Here is a 24,210-nt window from a genome sequence, read left to right as displayed (position 1 = left end):
GGTTTAGTCATGTGTCTGATGCTTGTGATCCCAAGGACTGTAGCCGCCAGGCTCCTCTGTCCATGGGATTTCCCAGGCAAGAATACTGGAGTGGGCTGTCGTTTCCTCCTCCAGGCTTATCTTACGCCTTGTGAAACAACATCAGGAAGTGGCAGCATAGCAGAGTGCCATCTGTATTCCCCCAGCATTCAGATTAGAAGCCTGGGCCACCTGCATGGGGACTTTGGAAACCTCTTGGGAAGGCACCCATGCTACAGGAAGAATGACGGTCCTCAAGTTGATTCAGGGTGGCTCGGGCCACAGTTCACAAGTAGGTTCCTGCTCAGCCTAGTGGGTTGCTCATGTCTCCTCCCCAAGTCCAAGCCCCTCGGCCTACAGTGCAAAAAACTGAACGTCTCCTTTCCTGTCACTTCTAGGAGACACAAGAGCTTAGGTGGCAGCGCCACTGATGGCCCTGCTGTGGGTAGGTGGTGGCTCTGGCCATGACAGCCGCGGCTCCTTCAGGGTTGTGAACAGTGGGTTCTGGTGCCCAAGTCCTCGGGGGTACTGGTCCCAGCTGCCACTCTGATCCCTGGCTCTCAGTGTAGCCCGACAGTGTGCCAGAGCTGGAAACAGTGTGTACTGGTAAATGTGAACCATTTACTGGGAAATGTAAAAGTTTAACAACTGGCATCATAAGGGGAGGGTGGGGGAGACGGCCAGGCCTCATCTGTAGCATCTGCCAATTTCCGTGGTGTAAATCCTCCCAGCATGCGCTGATTGAAAGCTATTACTGGGACATCACTGAACACAAAAATGGGAGGAGGTGCAAACTAGTGTGCTGTTACACAGTGTTTCCATCACAGGTGCAACTGACATCATCTCAAAAGCAGCGATCACAGCAAAATGTAATAAAATCATTAGGAGGTGATGAGTTTTTACTATATTTTTCCTTTGTTTTAATTTAATGAATTTAACTGTAAGCTTACATAACCAGTGTTAATAATAGCTGTGTTTAACAACCATTTAGCAAAATCCCTAAAAATGTAGTGATCAGTTCTCATAAGCCTATATGAGCCAGCTCGAGCACACTACTAGCTGGGGAGGAAGAAAAGGTGGGCATCACAAGGTGTCCAAGTGGTCAAGTTCACAGCACAGGAAGACACTCCTGGGGCATCCAGAGCTGTCTGAGCAGAATTTAACAGGAGTAGAGAAGATCATAGAGAGGGTGGGGCAAAGCATGGATGATACTATTCTGCGGCTATATTGACCCTGTATCTATTTCCCAGTTGTGAGTGGAGTGGTAATTGAAACCCAGAGATGTCAGTATGAATGTTTTCTCCCCTGCAAATGCAACTATGCAAAATAACTGCATCACATGCAGAGCTCCCGGCAACAAGACTGCTCCTGGTTCCTAATCAAGAAGACTCTAAAACTTGTCCCATCTTTCCCCAGAAACACCTGGCTGCGTCCTGAACAATCACCTCTCCTCTTGGCTCACACCTCCCTCTGCCTGGATGAGGGCATGTTCCAGGATGCCGCCTCAAACACCTACAGTAACGACAGCATTCTGCCTAAGCCTCGGCAGCAGAGACAGCCCTGAGATCTAAACTTCGTTTGCCGGCGCACGGTTTAGAACAGAGCAGCCGAAGCCCAAGAAAAGAAAAGGTTATGAAACAGATCCGTGCAGTGACACAGCGTGAGCGCAATTAATTGTTGTCAAAGCATTTTGCTGGCTGCTTTCGTCTCTTACGTAGGAGAACAAAACTGTCATAACGGTGACAACTTTATTCAACACTGGTGCAATTACGAAGCCTAAAAATAGGAAGCAGAGGGGAGATTTGCTTGAGAGAGCCGAGCTCTGTTACCCATGCCTGGGACGGTTCCGCCCCCAGGATGGAGGGTGGAGAGGAAGGAAGCTTAGATTCATTGAATGTTGCCATGTGCTACTATGAGAAATGTTTTACCGTCTTATGTGACAATCCTCCCTTCAACTCTGTGAAGCGAGGGGGAGCGCAGCAGAGCTCTGAGGAGCAAGATCTGTTGAGCACCCAGTACAAGACAGGCTCTCTGTAGACACTCTACATACATAATCACTTTACCGTAAGCTCTCTCAAAAGGAGGTATTATCCCCACTTTACAGATGGGAAAACTCAGAAAGATTAAGAAGCTCTTAGAAGATCCCATGCTCAAATGTTTTTTATTACAAAGTCATTTATTTGGGCTTCCCTGAAGGCTCCGATGGTAAAGAATCTGCTTGAAATGCAAGCATCATGGGTTCAATCCCTGGGTCTGGAAGATCCCCTGGAAAAGGGAACAGATACCCATTCCAGTATTCTTGCCTCGGGAATTCCATGGACAGAAGAGCCTTGTGGGCTATAGTCCATAGGATTGCAAAAAGTTGGACACAACTGAGCGACTAACACACACCCAAAGTCATTTCGGGACTTCCTTGGTGGTCCAGCGGCTAAGACTCTGAGATCCCAATGCAGGAGGCCCAAGTTTGATCCCTGGTTAGGGAACTAGATTCTGCACAACACAACTAGGACTCAGCATAGCCAAATAAATAAAAATAAAGATTAAAATAAACAAACAACAGTCATTTATGGGGACTTGCTCACTGTGAAACCTGTGAGGTGAGCAGAGCCACACTTCAGGATAACACCTCCTCTCTTCTCCCTTCTTCATCCCCTTTTCTACTCTTTCTCTCATTCCCTTGCCCTCTCTTGCAGGAAGGCAAAAATGGTCGAGGCTACAAAGCCACACAGCAGTGGCAGATCCTTGACTAATACCCAGATCTGTCTGAACCCCCTAAGCATGTGTCCTCAGACTGTGCCAGACAAGCTGGAGAGAGGTTCCAGCTTGCCCAAGACACAGGCAGAGAAAGCAGAAGGAGAGGTAGGAAGAGAAGCTGGGTATTTCTGCCCCACATCTCTGAGAAGAAGGAACCCAGCCCAATTCTGGGGGCCAGGCACTGCCACAGCTTAGGAGCTGTGGCTCTGTCCACTCTGGCCAGAGTCTGACCGAGTGCAGCAGCAGTCAATCTGATGTGACTTCTTGTTGGTAGTTTTGGCAGCTCTTGTGAGGTTCTCTTTTTAATGACGAGATTACCAGTCACAGTATCTTACATATCTTTTCAGGTGAATCCCATGATCGTTGGTGGAGCTTTTGCCGAGGTCCAGAACCACCTGAGGTGTCTATCTGCACTTCGTCATTTACTCCTTCTATTGTCTTCTGAGAATGCTTAATTGTTCCCATTTTACAGAAAAGCAGAGGAGCAAAAGGGATTGTCCACATCACTTGCCTAATAAATTGTATGATTATGGCTGCAATTCATTGGGCATCTACGATGCGTGGGCACTGAACCAGGCACTTTCTGTCCATTGTCTCTCACACAGCTCCCCTAAGATGGGAGGGATCATAGCAGTTTTGCAAAGGAGGAAACTGAGATTCAGACAGATCATCCAGTCAGGTTAGGATTAGAATTTGGAGCCCAAGGGCAAAAACTTTTCCTTTGTTGCACAATTTGTAAACGCCTTGTTTTTCAACTTGGATTTTTGTATTGATAAATTGGGTGCTTGAGAAAAAACTGGTCGAAGCTAGACTTGGGCTGGAGTCTACGCTATGACTTCTTAGTAATTGCGACACTTGCTCATTTCTTTAACCTCTATGAGCTTCAGTGTTTCAACTATACATTGGGGACAGGAAGAGCTCCTGCCACACGGCACTGTTGTAAGGATTCAGTGACACCTTGCAGGTCAAATGCTTTGCACAATGCCTGGCATAGGGCAAGTACTCAACAGCAGTTGTTATGACTGGCCAGAGAACATGGCATTGAAAAGAGGTATCAGGTCCCAGCCTGACCTCCACTTAGGACACTACAGACGAAAACATCAGAGCGGGTAGCTGCTGGGTAGAAGAATACCAGAATCTTCACTCCTTTCCATGTGACCAGGTTACTTCCCTCCCATTGGGGACCTTGGCCTGGGTGGGCACTGGGCAGAGAAAAGGATGGTGAGCAAGACCCACCTCCTACAAAGAGTTGTGTTTACCATGTGCCAGGCACTCTTCTAGATTCTCTGCAAATGTGAACTCATTTAATCTTTATAATGTCAGTGCAGAGGGTGCCACTGTTCCCTTCATTAATGAAAGTGAAAAGTAAACTTAAATGACCCCACCCCACCCCACCAACCAGGTCCCACTCTGACCCTTAGGGCACAGCCACACCAAGCCTACAGCTCTGCCTCCCTAAGGCAACGGGCATCAGGTCAGCATGGATGCCTTCCTGTGACGTCCGTGCCCCCTCCTCCTTGATGCTCAGACACATGCTTGGTAGGAAGAGCTCTCCATCACCCAAGGGTGACATTCACTTTGTGACTGATCCAGGGTGCTGCTTCTCCCGCTTCACTCTCCTTCCTCCTTTTGGTCATTTCTGTGGGATAAACGACCCGTGACAAAGATACCCAAGAAGGAAGAACTATGTGAGAAGAGGCAGGCCTGGGCTTCCATTCCAGCTGTAGCTATAGACACCTCTTACTATTAAATAGCTCTGGGTCTCTGCAAGTCATTCATCTTCTGGACGTTTTTCATCAATAAAGCAGAGATAATATCAACATCATGGTTTTCTCATAAGGATCAGACAGAAGCACATGAAATTTATAGAATAATGCCCAACGCCTCAATTACTAAGCTATTGCTGTTATCTGGCCATTTGTTTGTAGCCTTAAGCTCTGTCTGGCTGTTCACCCAGGAAAGACTCATTTGCCCTGAGCCTCCCTGTTTTCCTGACCTGTAAACTGGGGGTTGAGAACATGCAACCTGCCTCGTAGGATCACTGTGAGTTGGGAGAGGTCTTGCATAAAGCTCAGCACACAAAACGGCTCCATCAACTGTGTACTTTACTCTGATTCTTATCATAATTAACTTCTCCCAGGAATTGAAAATTGGCTCAAACTCCCAACAACCACTGGAATTACTTCCCAGTCACAACTCGTGGGGGAGAAATATTTGGATGTTTCTCTTCCATAAACATAAGAACTGGCCAAGAGACATCTGAAACTTTTAAAAGCTTTTAGATAATCACCTTAGAGAAGAACTGCCTACAATAAATCAAGTCTGAGGCTGGCCCATGAAAAAAAAAGAAAATCAGGTGCTTCCTCTATAACTCTGTTTTAAAAATCTCCTTCTCTCAGAAAGTTAATGTTAATCATAACTTAATAGGATCCTAGCTACTTTCCCAGCTCTCAGGTGTGATGAAAAGAACATGGGGTTTAAGGTCAGACAACCTGGGGTCAAAGGCAGGTCTGGGACTGTTGTGTGACTATATGTAAGACAGTTACCCTCTCTGAACCTCAGTCCCCTCACTTAGAAAATGGGAAAAAGAATCATATCAACTTCATAGGAATGTGAGGAAAGTCAAATGAGATGTAAAAACAGTCTGTAAAATGCAAAACACTATGAAAATGTGAATTGCTATTATTTACTGTTAAGAGAAACGATATCATATTTATCGTTTGCTCAATCCCAGTAAACAGAGTCCCTCAGGAAGCCCTGTATCTCTGTGTCCTAGTCCTTCTTAAGTTGGAAGTTGCTATTTACATTTTAACAGTCTTTTCACATCTGTGTCTGCTATTATGTCATTTCAAATTGTTTTGGAAAGAGGCAAAGTATAAAAACAAACAACAGCTCCCGGACCATTTATTCTCTGCTCTCAGTTGTATTTGCAAGATGGTGGTAGAGTCAGATTTGCTGTCTGCAGCCTGGAACCCAGGACTGGTTTCTCTGGATGAAGGTAGCTGGTTATCTCAGGAATTGAATCAGAAATGATACTAACCAGCCCTAAAGGAAACTCTCCACCCCAACCACAGTTACTCAGCCAAGGGGAAGCCTGATCCCAAAAATATTGCCTTGAATCCTCTGGTTCCATATCTTCAACCTCAAAGCAGAAATCTGCATTTTGTTTTCTGTAGAATTTTTAGAAGCAACATGTCTTTTTGAAACTTTGCTTTCTCCACCTACCAGTTTACCATCTATATAGAGATGAAGCCAGCCTGTAACAGGTTTAAAATGAGACAGCCAGGTAGGCGAGACACTCAAGCAATTGCAGAGCTTTAAACATAGCACACATGTTACACAAACACCATTCATAAACCTGAGTCACAGACTTCAGATGGAAGCTGGTACATGTATAAATAGCCTGTGTATGTCAAACACAAGAAAAGAAGGGAATTTGGAGAAATAAGGTCAAAATCATGGTGCCCATTTTAAACATAATAGAAATCTCAGCCTTGTCATTATTTACAACCCCCGAGTACAACTCCTACCCAAGAAGGAGAGAACGTTGAATGGAAAATTCTAAATGAACTAATGTCCTCATGTTGAACCAAAGAGCACGAATGATGCTGCATCATCAATGAAGCTATAATTATGTTGTCTCACTTCTCAGCGGCCGGATGCCCACAGCACAGAACTGCCACACCAGCTCTTTCTGTCCTCAGAACTGTTTGGGAAGCCTTAAAAGTTAGTAGTTTTGACTAGTGTTGATTAATTGACTCGCTTTCAGTGACCCTGTGATGGTTTGGGATGACAACAAAACAGTACAGTTTGTGGTGGCGAAGAATTAACACTTTGAACATGTCATCAGTATTTTAAAAAATCATTTTTCCTACAATTTCCCCCTTCCCACTTCCCAGCCCCCACTTCTGATTTTGGCCATAATTCTTTACCAACATACCGCCCCAAACTCAGTTCCCAACATCTCTGGGCTCTTACAAAGCAGAGCAGAAAAACAGACACCCTTGCAGACTCAAGGCTGGTTACAGCCCAAGGCAAGTCTGCACGCCTTCCAGGCCCCTCCCATTGAAGTGAAGGGCGTGGCCAGGACTTAGAAGAAACTCAAGAGTCTCAGGTAAGTCCATGACATCCATCTTCAATCGGTCCCACAGACGCAGCCTTGATTCTGGGTCACCCAGTTCCTCGGAGGGCACCCTCCAGCCTTCCAGCCATCACACCCACAGACCAGGAACGCAGCATGAACTTCAGGGAGACTTTCCTTAAAGGGGATTCAGGAAGCAGCAATTCTCATTCAGAAGAGGTTTCGTGTTTCATCACCCCACGTGCCCCTGCTGCCCAGAAGGGATCTACAGGCCAAGTGTGGGGTGCGAATGCGGAAGGCTGGTACACAGGGCAAAACACATGTGACAGCGGGCTGGCTCGGCCGCTGGCTGCTGCCTGCTTCCGGCTCTCAATTCCGAGTATCTGCCCATCTCTGTCTGTCACATCCCCACACTGGTCCCTGCTCCCGTCACCAGCAGGATGGACTGCACAGCCTCGGGCCTCTCCCATCTCAGTCTCTGTGGATGTGCGTGGTCTTCGAGTTAAGAGCTCACTAAAGTGTAGATCATGCTGGATGCAAAAAGAAGAGGGAAAAAAGACGGCATTAGTGGGAGCCCACAAAGGACTTAGATGGCCCTTAAAAGAGGTACCTTCCAGAAGCCAGACCCCTGGCTTCTTTCTCATTCCTGTCACTAGAGTAAGTTATCTGCTCCCCAAACTCTTTCCTCTTCTACTTCCCACCTCGTGTAACCATTGTTACAAGGCCACACTGTGCCCCTTGGATGAGAGATATGACTGCTCTGAGCGTCTCTCACTATTCTCAACAGGATAATGATTATGGCTGCTATTCCTCTTTTCTGCAATTGCAGGGCAGGTCCCCAGAGGTCCGGGGTGCCGTGGATTCTTTATGCCACCAGCTGCCACATGCATATGTGATGGCCGTGTCCAGGGGCTCCCAGATTATGCTGGTTAATATGTCAGTGCTGGGGAGAAGCTCACCATCATGACTGTAGGGCCGTGTGTGTGAACACAGGCCCTCTGGGCTCACAAACTAAATGAGTTCTTAGCTGGTTAATTCCCTGGCCCTCTTGTTTTTAACAAAGTCCCGGCATTAAACATGCATTAAGAGAATGTGTCCTACGGTGGTGTTTCAATACCACCGAGGAGGGGGTCACACACCCCCTCCCTTAGTGCTCTTAGGGCTGCAAGCTAATTCTGCAACAAGGAAGAGGGTTCTATACCAAAATATACACTCTATCTGGCAGAAAGAAAAACAGCTCTTTTACAATATAGAGAGAAGAAAAGAAAATCTAAGAAACAAAATCAAAGACAATGAAACTGAAAGTTTTGCTTCTAACCTTCTCCAGATGCAAAGCCCCAACGAAGCCCTTCTGAGTAGCTCAAGTTCTGCCTTTGAGAACCTGGTACACCTCATGCTCACAGAGCCTCACTGCTCAGGCCTGGAGCGAGAAAGGTCTTAGTTGACACGGGGAAATACGGGGGTCAGCGGAAAAGTGGATCTCTCAAGGTCACACAGCCAGGCGAGGAGCCACGTCCCAATACCAAAGCCAGTGCTCCTTCCATTTTAACACTGAGCTTCACAGTATTGGTTTACTCACTTTCCTTCCCACACTCATTCAATATTTACTGAGTGGCTCCTGAGTGCCAGTCCCTATTCTCAGTGCTGGGAAACAATGATGGAGTATGCAGCCCCATCCACTGCCCAGAGGGAGGCTGCAGTTAAGCTGTAGCAACAAAAACGATTGAGCGAGCACCTACTATGTGCTGGGCACAACCAGGGCACTGCAGCTACAGAGATGAATGAAACAGATGAAGTCTCTGCCATCAAGTACATCATAAATAACATAACCAGAGAGAGAGAAACGAACAGGAGAGGAGGCAGGCACGACCCAGAGTAACTGGGTAGGAGGGTGGTGCTACTTAGCCATTAGTATCATTCTGGTTTACACCCTTAATTTGAAAAGGCCTTTATGCTCAACAGGCAGAATCCACACCGGACTAGCCAGTTTCTATTGGTTTTGATTTTAATATTAGCATTAGTATTAAGTAGCCCCTATCCTGGGGTTTCCTAGGTGGCGCTAGTGGTAAGGAATCTACCTGCCAGTGCAGGAGATGAAAGGGACTCTAGTTTGACCCCTGGGTTAGGAAGACCTCCTGGAGAAGGACATGGCAACGCACTCCAGTATTCTTGCCTGGAGAATCCCATGGACAGAGGAGCTTGCCGGGCTACGGTTCATAGGCTTGCAAAGAATCAGACACGACGGAAGTGACTTAGCACACATGCACAACCCCCATCCCACGGAACCTGCAAAGGTCTCCTGGTCCACAAGGCAACCTGAGGAGGGGGTGGCACTGGATGGGGTGGTTCACGTGACATAGTGGGCAGAGTCCAGGCTCCGGGGTCAACTGCTAACTGTCAGTTAGGACCTTCGACACATTTCTTAATCTCCATGATCTCGTTAGGAACCCATCAGGAACCTCAAACTGTAAAATCCAAACCCCTCCTTTACAGGGCTCCCAGTGGCTATCACTTGGGTCCATCATTGTGTTCGGCTCAGAAGCAGCTCTCCGTGCACGTGGATCCACTTCTGTCCTTGTGAGAGTGGCCTGGGCTGACAGGCGTGTGCTCACTACTAGGATCTAAGGGGCTGGGAGCCCCTGAGGTACAAGAAACAGGGTCTGTGAGGAGCTCTGAAGAGCACCAAGAAGTCAGGTTCAACAAGGAAGGCAGAACCCTGATTGCCACCCAGGGTCACAGAAAGGCGGGAGAAGAAGCTGTTTCCCCTTTTGTTTTGGAAACAAAGTCATTAATGAAGGAAACATAAAGGCAGAGCCAAACTGAACTAAAGGACAGACAGTCAAACAGAATGTCTGGAACATGGTCAGTTACAGGATGATCACAGCCATTTAACAGGCAGGAGCCCCAGTACTGCCCCCATAGCTCAGCAGACAGACAGCAAAGTCATGAGGACTCCTATGCCTTCTTCCTTCCAGTACCTTGAGTTCCAGCAGTTACTGCAACAAAACTGAAGTGAGGGAGCTTGATCTGCCATCCAGACTAAAGAGGACCCCCAGTGAACAGGGCAGGATTGGGGGAAAGTTCTTTCCTTGTTCTGCTGGCTTTGAAGAGGGAACACTGCCTCTGGGGACAGGCCCCTCGCCTATGACTCAGCAGCAGGGACTGCCCACAGCCCCACAAAGAAGCTGAGCACACTCCAGTGAGGAAACTTAATCTCCCCGTTAGCCCAAGGTGAGCGAATCGCTAAGCCCATGAAACCTTTAGTCACCTTCTGCAGGCTTCCCAAGATCAGAAGCAGTCTGAGCCAGCTTTCATTGAGAGACTTGGGCCAATCTTCTGGGCACCTTAGAAAGCTCCAGAGAGGCTTCAGAGACCCTTAGGCTCCTTGCAAATTGAAATAGGCAATGTACCAGGACATTCCATCCAGGAAGAAGACGGAAGGGTCACCCTGAGCCTGAACCAACCCTTGACTCCAACAAGAATGTGGTAGAATATTCTGAATCACCTCCAGGGCTGAGTTATTCCAGAAGAAGTTATAGATGCAGCGCCTCTGAGTCTTCTGGACCCCGGGGATGCAGAGAGGAGAGGAGGTGGAGCAAGCAGCATCTCCAAGACGATGCGTAGCCGTGCAATTCTGAATCAGCAGATCTGAGACCAAGAACCTGCTCTGTTAAAGAGCATACCCTCCTCACCCCCTGATCCTAAGGCAGAAGATCCAAAGACCACATTTCAATAAAGACTTTTCTAAAGGTTTCCCTAAAGGAAATCAACCCTGACTATTCACTGGAAGGACTGATGCTGAAGCTCCAATGCTTTGGCCACCTGATGGGAAGAGCCAATTCATTGATAAAGACCCTAATGCTAGGAAAGATTGAGGGAAGGAGGAGAAAAGGGTGACAAAGGATGAGATGGTTGGATGGTATCACTGACTCAATGGACATGAGTATGAGCAAACTCCGGGAGATGGTGAAGGACAGGGAAGCCTGGCATGCTGCAGTCCATGGGGTCACAAAGCGTTGAACACAAATGAGCAACTAAACAACAAGAAAGATTTTCTAAGAGCCACCAGTTAAGAGCTCAGTCTTTGGGACTGAACTTGAGAGGGACTTCCAGCTTTGTCACTATGAGCTGTGACCATGGGAAAATGATCTAATGTCTCAGACTCAGTTTCCTCATTGTCAACATGAGGGCAATAATAACATTTAGCTCATACACTAGGCAATATATATCAAGCTCTTTAGCTCAAAGCATGGCTTGGCTTTTTTAAAATTTTTAATTGGCGGATAATTGCTTTACAATGTTGTGTTAGTTTCTGCCATACATCAACATGAATGAGTCAGTCATGGGTATACACATGTCCCCTCCCTTTTATCCCCTCCTACCCCATTCCACCCCTTGAGGTTGTCAGAGAGCACTGGGTTTGAGCTCCATGTGTCACAGAGCAAATCCCCACTGGCTATATATTTTATACATGGTAATGTACATGTTTCAATTTTACTCTTTCAATTCGTCTCTCCCTGTCATTTCCCCATTGTGTCCACAAGTCTATTCTATGTCTGTATCCCCACTGCTGCCCTGCAAATGTGTACCATCTTTCTAAATTCCACATATATGCATTAATATACAATATTTGTTTTTCTCTTTCTGACCTACTTCACACGGTATAATAGGCTCCAGGTTCGTTCACCTCAACAGAACTGACTCAAATGCATTCCTTTTCATGGCTTAGTAATATTCCATTATATATATGTACCACAACTTCCTTATCCACTCATCTGTTGATGGACATCTAGGGTGCTTCCATGTCCTAGCTACTGTAAATGGTGCTACAATGAACATTGGGGTACATGTGCCTCTTTCAGTTATGGTTTCCTCAGGGTATCCATGTGCAATAGTGGGATTGTTGGGTCATATGATAGTTTTATTGCTACTTTTTTAAGGAATCTCCATGCTGTTCTCCATAGTGGTTAATACCAATTTACATTCCCACCAACAATGCAAGAGGGTTCCCTTTTATCCACACCTTCTCCAGCATTTATTGTTTGTAGATTTTTGATGATGGCCATTCTGACCAGTGTGAGGTGACACCTCATCATAGTTTTGATTTGCATTTCTCTAATAATGAGCAACGCTGAGCGTCTTTTTGTGTGTTTATTAGCAATCTGTATGTCTTCTTTGGAGAAATGTCTGTTTGGGTCTTCTGCCCACTTTTTGATTGGGTTGTTTAATACTGGGTAAATGCAGCTGCTTCCCACCTGCCTCAGCCTAACCCAAACTCCAAGGCAGGCCCTTCTTCCTCACCTGGCTACTGTCGACCAGACCACTTTGAGGATAGTGCTGGGTACTTGGAGATATTGTGGCCTGATGCAGATAGGGACAGGAGAGCAAAGTGACAGGTGAGACACCTCAGGGATGAGCCCAAAAAGGAACAGGAAGGAGGAGGAGACATTTTCAGAAAAGGCACTTCCTGGGGTATCAAACCACAAGATGGTCTGTTTATAGCTATCCACTTCATTAGGATGTTCTACTCAGAAGTGAAGTGCAAAGAGGGGAGACTCTTGAAACAGAACTACGAAGTCAGCATGTTTTATTTAATTAGAGTGGTGTTACATAATATTGGGAAAATTGTGAGTATAGGCATTTAAGGACCCAAAACGCCCACTTGTGAAGCGTGACTGCCTCAGGGGGTCTCTGTTATGGTCCCCAAGAATGCTTTCACATGAAACTAGGGGGCAAGGGGCGATAAGGCTATGCATCCGCGGCCACTGGTGACCTGACTGTCTGAGCTGTGGAGCTGCTGGGGGCAGAGAGCCCTACGGAGGAATAACCAAGTGCGCTTTACCAACAATCTCCTAAGAGGGGCTGGCAGAATGTGTTCTCACCGTGTAGCTCAACGGTTGCACCAGTCAGCTGGCAAGGCAGGGCCTTGTACCCCTCCGTCTCCTTCACACAGAAACCGTTAGCTGGCTCCAACCGCCCCCGACAGGCCAGGACTCCAGTGCACAAAGGCCTGACATCCCCTCCACTTGCTACAGGAGTCAAATCCACCAAGAGGAGCAGAAACTCACCAGTAAAGGTAGTAGAAAAAGGAGAGGAGATAGAAGGCCAGCTTACACCACGCCTCCTTCTGACAGTAACTCAAGGTGTCTGCGTTCATGACCACCGGTGGGTCATAGGCGAGCTCGGAGCTGTCTGCTGGACAGTGGAAATACCTGCAGGGAGAGCAGACACGCTGTCATCGGCTCTGAGACTTGGGAGGGACATGGGAAGTCATCCAGGCTGAGTCCTCCTGATGCCTGGCTTCCCTCTGAGGAATCACTGCCAGGCAGTCATCTGCATTCTGCCAGAATCACTGCCCAAAATACAGCCCAGGAATCACTGAACAGTGGCTCAACCACTATCCTCCAGCAGGTAACACCTGAATATGCAGATCCACCAGCGCCACACTCGCCCCACACACAGGTGCTCTGACAGAGGAAACAGTGTCACTTAGGAGGTACCAGGAAGAGCCTGCTTTCTCCAGGGATGTGGGTGGGTGAGGGGTGGTCTGCCATGCTGTGGGCAGGTGGGGGGGGGGTGGTCTGCTATGTGTACAGATCTGGGCATCACTCGGGGCACAGGTGTGTGTGGACGTCAGTTGCATCTCTGCCTCCCAGTGTTGCTGTACCACAATTCTACCATAAATATTCATTACTTCGGATTAAACATTAATTTGTTTTGGATTATCCTCTTCCCAGACCCTCTTTTAAAATCCCGAATACTCTGGAAGGGACATCACATTCCCACTTGAGTGTGGATGAGTTTACAGGTAATTTTCTCCTTGAGAGAAGGACCCAGAACAATAAAAAGAACCTTGGCCATTGCAGGGAGAGCGCTGCTCCAGAGGGAAACTGGGTGAGCCCAGAGAGCTCTGGGAGGAGGGGGCAAACGCAGACTTGTCATCTTCAAAACATCGTCTTGGCTCAGCGTGAACCAGCAGTGCTCACAGGAGGGGAGAGACTCCGGCTGTGCTGGGTGAGACCTTGGGAAGTGGTCAGGCAGGAGGTGAGTCCTGCCCCTGAGACTGTCCATCTGTCTGGCCCTTACAAAGACACTGCCCCCAGGGTCTCAGCCAGCACCTCATTCAAAGCCAGAGAACAAAGTGCAGCTGAAATCGCTCTGCAGCTGCTTTTTTGTCAGTCTGGTGAGGGAATCAGGAAGCCGGGTGCAAATTAATGGCTCCTGTGAGGCTCTGGGTCCCGCCGTGGTCCTCGAGGGAAATGGAGGACCAGGCGAGGGGTCTGACGGGCTTAATCACACCGGCTTTGAAGAGCATCCCTGTCACGCAGCAACTCCCGGAGCTGATATTTCAGTTCCCTCTTCATCCCCTTCAGAGGACTACGCTGACATTATCTGTCATCCACGCCGTGCCGAGAGGAAATCACAAGCCAGATTCAATGACATCTGCCAGCTCACAGCCCTCCGGGCCACTCACCGCTCCTCTTCCCAGGAGCAGATTTCAAAACCTATTTGCTTTTGCTGTGGCCTTGTTCCCAGGTGACATCATTAAGTGGAGGCAAGGGTGGCTGAGTGGCTGAGTGGCCCAGGGACTGAGCTTCTTTGGGTCAGCCATTAACCTCTCTGAACCCCAACTTCCACATCTGTAAAATGGGGCTGAAACTGCCTTCTCCAAAGGGCTGTTGTGACAACTGTGTGAAGGGATGGGTCCAAATAATCTCGAAGAACAGGTGCTGAACAAAAGTACTGCCGTCCTACTTGCAATTACGCAAACTGAGGGCTAAGGCAGAGGGGGCTTTAACTGCCCCAGGAAACATCGCTGGGCTGGGCCTTCGGAAAGGAGAGGTGAGCAGAAAGAGGGGGGTTCAAGGACTCTGATTTGTAAAGGACACTTCCCCTCCTCAATCTTTTTTCTTTCATTTTCTGGGTGCTTACAAACTGCCAGAACTAGGCTAGATCTGTCGGGGATTCAAAAACATAAGGCTACCTTCCTACTGGCAAGAAGACTGCAGTCACTCCCTTAAACATGGAAACGTTGCAAGTGTAACGGCACGGTTGGCTCTCCCCCCCTTCCTTTTGCAGTGGTGGTAGCCCTAAGAATCAGTGCACTGACCAAACTTCGCTAAATAAACCACATTTTTGATAACCCGGGTTAACAACGCACTGTTTGAAGAACTTTGGGACAAATGACTTTTAGAGGGAGAAGAGCCAGCCCTCGGGTGACAAGGACATGACCTGTGTTCCCTACAGAAATGGCCCTGCCATGTCCCAGCTGAGTGATGCTGGGTTGTGACTTAACCTTGGTAAGTCTTAGTGACCTGTGTGTACAACCCACCCTTTTGTTGTGGATATTGGAGGAGGCAGACATGGAAAGTCTCTGGGTGGGTACGCAATCCATTTCAACACCATAATGTTTCTATTTGACTTCTCTTTAAATTCAGATTTTAGCAGGTTACCTTTATATAAAAGGACTTTTGTATGTAACTGAATCATCTTCATCCCTCCCTAAACCTGCATCCTGCATCTTGGTCACCTCCTAGCCACCCCGCCTTGACACGCCCCCTCTTTCTCACCTCCTGTTTCCAAACATCGGCCAAATTATGTCCAGTTTACCTCTCCAGACCTCTCCCCCTCTTCTCTCTCCATCCCAACTTCCACTACCTGGGACAAGCCTTCATTATTCTTTCCACCTGGAATTTCATCAGAACCTCCTAATTAGATTTCGTCCTTAAAATTTCACCCTCCTACCCAGCCTTCCCACTGCTGTCAGGGTCACCATCCTAAAATTTGGATCCGGCAATGTCATTTTCCTCCTGGAAAGCTTCTGAGAGCTATCCAGTCCCTACAGAAGAAACGAATTCCAACTTCCTATCAAGTCATTTCAGACCCTCCACTCCTGATCGCCAGCTGTCAACCCCGTCTCTGCTCCCTTTCATCTCAGAACCCCACGGCCAACCACTCTGAACAACCGCTGCTCCCCAGAACGCCAGGAGCTCTCTTACCTCTGAGCCTTTGCACAGGTTAGTTCCTTAACCTCGAATGTGCTTTTCCAGGTTCCCCAGTGCTACCCCTCCATTTCTCTACATTCTACCCATGCTCCTCATACACCTGGTAAGAATATATTTCCCTCCACCACTAGGGTACATATTCCTTGAAGGTATCGTTATATTTTACATTCATCTTGGAATCCCCCACAATGTCTGGCCTGTAGTATGTGTTCCATATGTTTGCTAAATGAAGGAGTGAATGTTCTAGACGTGACTAAATACAGGCTACGCTGTGTGGTATAATGACAATGATTAAATGTTTGTGGGGGACCGAAAGTGTGGCTAATTTATCTGTACAATTGCATCTTTTACTACATTGGTATATGCTTCCCCCACCCCCAACCCACCTCTATACCCATATGGTGATTTTCTTTTACAAAAAGCCCAAATCACATGATCTGATGCATGGTCTTAGCAGGGAATAGAACATTTAAAACCAGAACTGTCCCAGAAAACATAGCCCATCTGGTAGGTGGGTTATTTTTATTAAGATATAATTCCTATGCCAAAAAATTCACCTTTTAAAAGTATACAATTCCAAAAAACAGTATACAATTCAGTGGTTTTTAATATATTCACAGCATTGTACTACATCACCAGTATCTAATTTCAGAACATTTTCATCAATTTCAAAAGAAAACAGTGTACCCGTCAGCAGTCACTCCTCACTCCCTCTCCCTTCCAGCCCCTGGCAATCCCCACTCTACTTTCCATCTCTATAGATCTGCCTATTTCAGACATTTATTATAAATGGCTTTTTGTGACTGTCTTCTTTCCTTGTGGCTCAGCTGGTAAAGAATCCACCTGCAATATGAAAGACCTGGGTTCGATCCTTGGGTTGGGAAGATCCTTTGGAGAAGGGAAATGCTACCCACTCAAGTATTTTGGCCTTTAGAATTCCATGGACTGTATAGTCCATGGGGTCGAGAGTCAGACATGAGAGAGTGACTTTCACCTCACTTCTTTCACTTGTAATTTTTTCAGGCTTTGTCCATGGTGTCACACGTATCAGTACTTATTGCTTTTTATTGCCCAATACTACTCCATTGTAAGGCTATATCACCTTTTGTTTGTCCATTCATCTTTTGATGGACATTTGAGCTGTGTCTTTGTTGTTGTTGTTTAGTTGCTAAGTTGTGTCTGACTCTTTGCGACCCCATGGACTGTAGCCAGCCAGACTCCTCTGTCCATGGGGTTTTCCAGGCAAGAAAACTGGAGTGGGTTGCCATTTCCTTCTCCAGGGGATCTTCTTGACCCAGGGATCAAACCCACATCTCTTATGTCTCCCGCTTGGCAGGCGGATTCTAGGTCACTGAGCCACCTGGGAAGCCTCAGTTTTGTCTCCTTTGTGGCTACTGTGAATAATGCTATAGTAGAGCTGCCTTTAACGCTGATCTGTGAGGGTAGAGGCTGTGGTTAGTGGAATCTATAGGACGGACCTTCCCTTACTGGACTTACTGGACTGCTGTCTGAGAGCAGCTTGCAGAGAAGGCTTTGGGGGCAGGGTCACCCCGGAAGGGGTGAGAGGAAGGCACTCGCTGGCTGGTCCATGTGGGGGATGTCATCTCTGGAGGGCAGGCCGCCCGAGCAGGAAAGGGAAGGACGGAACAGTCCCAAGCAGACTTACCTCCAGAAGTGATAGAAAAGTAGAGGGACGTTCAGCCCCAGGGTGAGCCACTCCTGAGCACACAGGAACATGACGCAGAAGAGGCTGTGGATGGAGTATTCTGGCAGCACCAGCTGAAGGGGAAGCAGAGACACAGGCCTGAGTGACAGGGGGGAGAAGTCTCTCCGGCCTCTACAGCAGCTGACGTCTGCCTGGACACTGCCTCCAACGTGCTGATGACACACAGCCCCAGCTCCTACACGGTATCACAGAGTCATTGCCCCCGGCCACTTCTGGTCATTTTTCCTCTTTATGTGACCAGAGCCATGCCTTATACCCAGCCCTAAATGGACAGAGGCCCTCAGCACCCTACATACCAGAACAGGGCACTTGCTCCAGGGGGTCACCCGTGGATGACCCCTGGGAGAAGCAGAAGAGGCCATCGGCCCCTGTGATGTCTGACCCAGGGCAGGACCCGCTGGAAGAAACACTGATAGGGTTTTCAGTGATTCAACAACTGCCCTGCTCCTGTTTTCCTAGCCCCTATGCATTCACATATAGAGACTCACAAACCTAAAGCAAATATTAATATGTGGGCACATGTGCTAAGTCACTTAAGTTGTATCCAACTATTTAGTTCAAATAAAGGAGAGTTGGGGAAATGGCATTTTGCTTGATGGTGGATGGATCAAGAGGAACCTGAGAGGAACAACATGTAATGATGATAAAAGGGAAACTTTAACCTCCGGAGGGAAAAAAGTCCAGCCCAGATCAAGAAGGGTCAGATGGCAGAAGGTGACCAGCAGGAAGACTAAACCTCCTGACCCCAATCCACCCACACTGGTGTAAATGGTAAAAAGAGCTCAACAACTGTGAACCACTCCGTCCTAAGGGTGGTTACATCTTAACAGAAAGTAAAGTTGAAACAGAAATCAAAGTGACTATAAAAGAGAAATCTGGCACCCAGGCAAGTAGCAAGGAAACCCTAAAATAGAGATACAAATGTACCATCTTTCTCATTCATAGAGGAATAAATATTTAATGAATGAGTATTTAATGAATGTATACATCTATGTTGGGGTGGGGAGTGGTTAGTCTCTGTGCATTGTTTAGACCATGATGAACGCTTTGGTCCAGCTAGCATATTCTAACCATCCTTCAAGACCTGTCTCAAACTCAACTTTCTAATGGAAGCTCTACCCATCCCACTGCACCACCTCCCAACCCTAAAGCTCTCAGCCCCACAGGATGCTTTCTGACCCTCACCCAGGGGGATTCTCCATGTCCATGATGGAGTCATGACCTTCCTCCCACCTCTCAACACACCTAGATCTCTTCCAGGGTCTACTCCACAAGTCTATAAACTGTCCTAGCCAAACTCTATTTTCTATTCTTTTCTCATGTCCATGTGCAAAGTGCTTTTTTGCACTTAGTAGAGACTTACCAAGTATTTGGCAAAATCAACTGAACTGACCATGTGCATGTGGTTGGAGCATGGCTGGCTGGCATCAGGGATGTAGCCTGTGGCCACAAACCAAAATTTCTCTGGGTGGGAAACAAACTGCCTCTAACTGTCCCATCTCAGGGAAAGAACACGACCTCGGTCTCTTTCATCTCTCACTTTAGTCAGATTAGCCAACTGCCCCAGATGACAGATACAGTGAGGGACATGCATTTGAAATAAATACATGCAGAGGCACACGTGTAAGTAATGCATTTTGTAAGTGGCATCTTTTTTCTTCTCAAATCCAGAGAAGAATGAACTGCATTGACCCACATCTTACAATTCTCAGGCAGTAATTCTAGAATCAACATACAAGAGCCCGCAGTGACCTCAGTGGGGGACTGGACACAGCCAGCCCCTGTGAGCCTGGACCACCTGGTATGGAGGGGGTATGTCCCATCATTTCTCCTCCCAGGACCTTGCAGCCATCTTTACCAACCCCATCTGTGTCCAGCCAAGGCACCTCTTTACCTCCTGCTGCTTAAAGAGAAAATCCCCCTCCTCCCTCCTCTAGTTCTCAGCCTGCCAGCTCCAGGAGGCACTGTCTGTGACCTCTACTACTTACATCTCTTCATTTTTTAATCATCAATTTCAGACACTTATGCCGAGGTAATTAACATGTTAAGAGACAGCCACCACGGGCCTGGATCATCCCCGTCTGCAGCTCCAGTGACAAATCTCCGACTGATTACAGGTCCCCCTATTCATCACCATCACTGCTTCTCTCTTCGGAGCTTGATTTATAGTGGAAGCTGCAACCTTCTGAGCAGGGAGGATTCGTCACTGTCACCACACCGAGGAAAACTGTTTAATGGAGGCCACCTGGGTCCACAGAGGATAAAAACTGAGAATCTGTGCTGCTCTTGGGGTGGCTTCTCCCGGCTGCCTCTGCCTAACGCTGAGCAGCACCCTTGCAGGAGGGACAGCAAGGGTGCCCTTTACGTCCACGCATTGTTTCTCTCCCGCTTCCCCAGGGGGCCCCGGTCCTGTGGCGGGACTGTTTCTCCTGGACCCAGTGAACCTCAGCCGGGCCACGTGCCCCGGGCCTGCAGAGTGGGCGTTACTGCTGACCCCCTGCCCCCCGCTGGCTCCCCTCATCCCTCATCCACTCCCCGCCCCACACACACTTCCTGCATCTGCCCTTGGGATGTCACCGAAGGGCTGTGAACAGAAACGGCCGGAGGATTTACCAGCCAAGACAAAGCGCTCCGGGGTCTCTTTCTCTCCCCTACGACACAGCAAAACACACTTAGGGTGGAGGGTCCTCCATCATCCAGAAGCCATAAGTGAGGAAAGAGGTGCTGGGGCAGCCGGGGAGGGACACCCAGCCTGAACAAGAAAGAAATGCGGTTTGGGGGGCTGGGTTTGGTTTGCGTTTTTGTTGTTGTTGGGTGTTTTGTTTCATTTTTTATGGTTGCTTGGTTTGTTTGTTTGGCCAAGCCATGCAGCATGCAGGATCTTAGTTCCCTGATCAGGATTCCAATCCACCTGCCCGTGGAAGCATGGAGTCTTAACCACTGCACTGCATTCTATGCTACTGAGATGTGGGAGCTGTTTCTTACCAGAGCATCATTTAACCCATCTTATCTGGTACAGGATGAGTAATCAGTGGGAAGAGCAAAGTGGTGACTCCCCCTGATGAGCAGCCCGCCCTTCCTTTCACCAGCATTGTGTACACTGAGGCAGGGGCTGAATGATCACCAAGTGCGCATAATGCTTATTTTCCGTGTGAGCTGTTTGGACTAGCTGTCCCATCCCAACACTGCTTATCTCACTCTTCTACAAAGACTGCCCCTGAATCTCCCTGGCCAACTACAGGAACACTGAGGGGAGCACTCACTGTCCCCCCACCATCCTGAGTCATCCCCTTCAATGGAAAGTACTGTTTCCTTCATAAGATGAGCTGTTGAATGCTGCCAATCTCATTCTTTCATACAACAAACAGAGGAACTGCTTCATACAGGCCCCGGTCTATTGAATTCCTGTGTCTCATTACACCTTGCTTTACAGAGTCATAAATACTAAATAAGTGGTCTCGATATAGGTATTGTGAGATTGCTGAAAAGACTGCAATTCACTCCAACCAGGGGCGCTCACGGAAGGTTTCGTCATCAAGGCAGAATCCAGGAAACTTGAAAGGATGAGTAAAACCTAACCACACGAGGAAGCCAGAAGTCAGCTCTCCAGGAACAGGAAACGGTGGGACAAAAGAAAGAGGTGACAGTCACCACCTGGGTGGGTTCTGCACAAGCCCACCTAAAAGGCTAATTAGTCACCACTGAGTGGATTAAGGCCATGCCTGATGCAAGCCAAGCTCTGGGTAAATGTTCATTTTATTCGCCTCCTGCTGGGGCCCAGCCTTCTCATCCCCCGGGGCTGCAGCCCTTGTGTGTCGCCATCACAAACTGCAGAGTACGGTGACAAAAAACAGCCTCCTGCCACTCCACCCTGCTCGCTGTCTCACGTGAAGTTCTCAGAGCTCACTAGCAAAGCTCAGACACTTGTCAGTGAAGACCTCAAAGGGTTCACCCACACCCGCAAGCTTCTTCCATGGCCTCTAAGAGGATGGATGCGGTGTCTGGTGAGGATCACCTATCCTGACTCCCTGCCCAGATTCTAGTCCTTAATTTCCAGTTCCTGGCAGATGCTTCCATCCAGATAGTTTGCAAACACCTGGGGCTGAAAGCCCACTCTCCTTCCAGCACCTGTAAACTTTATCTCCTAAATGTCCAATTTCTGCTAACAATAGCCATCTCTGGCTTCTCTGTCTCATCCATTTCTCACCCCACTGTTTGCAAATCTTGCCATTTCTTCTTCACAGCCACTTGGATTTGCTTTCCCTTTTTAAATTTCTACTGCCCCCTACTGGTCTATGTCCCCTACTGGAGAACGGCCCCAGCACATCCTCCCAAGGCTGGTGCAAGCACCTTTTCCCGGGTTTCTGTCCCTGGACACTGCTCTCCAGCAGAAAGCTACCTCCTCTCTCCTATATGTGCCACACTCCGCTCAGCTCTAAACGTTCACCCACCACCTTGCTTTCCCCAGGGGTTTTATTGTCTTTCTACTTAAGCATCATCTCATTCATTCATGTATCCATTCATTAGTGGCTTTAGCCTCCAAGTGATTTTGCAGCTGACTGGTAACCTTTACTCATGATGGGAGAATACTGTAATAATGTATCGATGTCTGTCTTATTTCATTGTGGTGGAGAAGGGCCTGGGAGCAGGAGGAGAAGCTCTTCTAACCCCTAAAGGGAGAGAAAAGAGAGAGAGGGAATGCTTGGAGTTGAAGCAAAGGAATGAAGCTCCCTAGGGAGAGAGTGGATTCCCTAAGACTGAGGAGGAGGAGATGGTGAAGGTGGAGAGGTGATGCCAAGCACCCCTAGTGGTGGGATGCACTCCTGGCTCCCACCAGCATCCCAGTAGGGCAGGATTTCTGAGGGGCTGGGATAAGTCTGGCTGGGGCCAAACACCCTAAGAGCCAAGCCATAGAAGTCAAGGGGAAGGTCCCAGGGCTGCATGTAGCTTGAAGGCAGTGTCAGCTGTGAGACCACCCATCTCTCAATGAACCCTGTTGACTCAGACAACAAGCTTTTCTGCTGTGATCACATTGGGCTAAAAATATTAGCCCCTATCTCAACGTGTTATATAAATTCTTACCAGTTACATAATGATCGACGGTGTGATACTGAGAAAAGCAAGTAACCACGCTGAGACTTATTTCCCTCATCTGTAAATGCCAACGTTTTCGACCTACCGACAAAGTTGCTAGAAGGGACTCAGGGTGTCCTGTGACAGTGCTCCCAAGGCGGAAGAAGCATCAAAGAAGGAAAGACGTCGTTGTGGAGATGAATGTGATCATTATCTTTGTTAATGGTCACATATGAGTTATTTGCCATGGCAGGTAACATGTCAGTGAAACGTCCCAGAACAAAATGTGGCTTCTTGAGTCTCCATCCAATCTCCTCTGACCTTCCCCCACTCTGACTAAACCAAGCTTCCAGCTTCACCAAATGGGAAGAAAAACCCACAGCTGTTTAACAGCCTGCCCCAGTCCTTGCCTGTTTTCAACAACAACCCGGTTCCCTGTGTGTCTGTCCTGAGGTTTATCTGCCCCAGGAGTCAGTGACTATGAAGAAGAAGAAAAGATAATGTCTCTTTCATTTGATTGCCCAATCCACACCAGACTGGCCCTAAAACAGAGATGCCCTTTTGGGATGAGCAGGGCGGAGGCAATCTTCTCATAGATATCCAGCATGGGGATCTGTTCTCCAACTGTCCCCAAATGAACCATCGTGCACAAAATTCACATGAGGAGGAGGAGACAGCAGGATAAGAGGCACAGGATGGCAGCTTGGGAACCTGGGATTTTGCTAAACTGGAAGACTATAAAAAAGCATCCAGGCACTGTCAGGAAACCTTATTCTGTCTTAGTCCCTTGGCTCAAAGGAAGTCACTTTCTCTTTAGTTGCTCTGGGTAAAGCTCTCCTGGCATGCTGCAGTCCATGGGGTCACAAAGAGTCAGACATAGTGACTGAGTAACAACAACAAAGCTCTCCTAGAGAGGGCGCTGCCCCAGAGCAGGGAGGCAAGGGCCTGCACCAGACTGGGGCCGCGGAGGGCAGCCCAGACTTGCCAGTCAGCCTCCCCAGGGGCGAGGCTTCCCTGCAGCCTCTGCTCCCTCCGGTGGAGGGCTGGTGTCCCAACCACAGATGGCACAATTAAGTAGGAACATCCCAACAGCTCGGACTTGGGTTGGGCCAACTGGAGTGTTGCCTATTTGATGATGCTGGCACGTCAAACTGTTTGACCTCCTGGATTCTGCACCAATGTTTATCCAGTAATTTTATGGGGAAAGCAGATGACTCTGGTACATATGCAACTTAGACAAATAAAAATGCAATTAGAATTGTAATTTAAAGTCACCATAAAATTGGGGGGAGGGGATGATAAATGAGGAGGTTGAGATTAACAGATATACACTACTATATACAAAATAAACAACAAGGACTAACTGGATAGCAGAGGGAACTATATTTGATAGCTTATAATAACCTACAATGGAAAAATAATCTGAAAAAAGTATATGTGTTATATATATATATATTACATACATACATTACACAAACACACACATGTTTATGTGCTGTTCTGTGCTAGGTCACTTCAGTCATGTCCAACTCTTTGTGACTCCGTGGACTGTA

At 47.8% G+C, this 24,210-nt stretch overlaps 1 protein-coding gene across 2 annotated transcripts in view; it reads right to left on the bottom strand.

Moving 5' to 3' along the window:
- Positions 1 to 6,159: 6,159 nt before the first annotated feature.
- The window catches only part of CNIH3 (cornichon family AMPA receptor auxiliary protein 3), a 123,414-nt gene continuing 105,363 nt past the window's right edge, over positions 6,160 to 24,210 (bottom strand). For both annotated transcript variants that reach the window (XM_043924645.1, XM_043924646.1), the window contains 3 exons: positions 17,525 to 17,637; positions 12,922 to 13,065; positions 6,160 to 7,383 (listed from right to left, as the gene is read on the bottom strand). In XM_043924645.1, the coding sequence (XP_043780580.1) occupies positions 7,356 to 7,383; positions 12,922 to 13,065; positions 17,525 to 17,637 (285 nt within the window). In that variant the 3' untranslated portion in view covers positions 6,160 to 7,355. The remainder of the gene's footprint in view (positions 7,384 to 12,921; positions 13,066 to 17,524; positions 17,638 to 24,210) is intronic.

The sequence above is a fragment of the Cervus elaphus genome, chromosome 14 (genome assembly GCF_910594005.1).
Source record: "Cervus elaphus chromosome 14, mCerEla1.1, whole genome shotgun sequence".
Lineage (NCBI taxonomy): Eukaryota > Metazoa > Chordata > Mammalia > Artiodactyla > Cervidae > Cervus > Cervus elaphus.
Note: the sequence above shows the minus strand (reverse complement) of the source record. Positions and strands in the feature narration are given on the sequence as shown.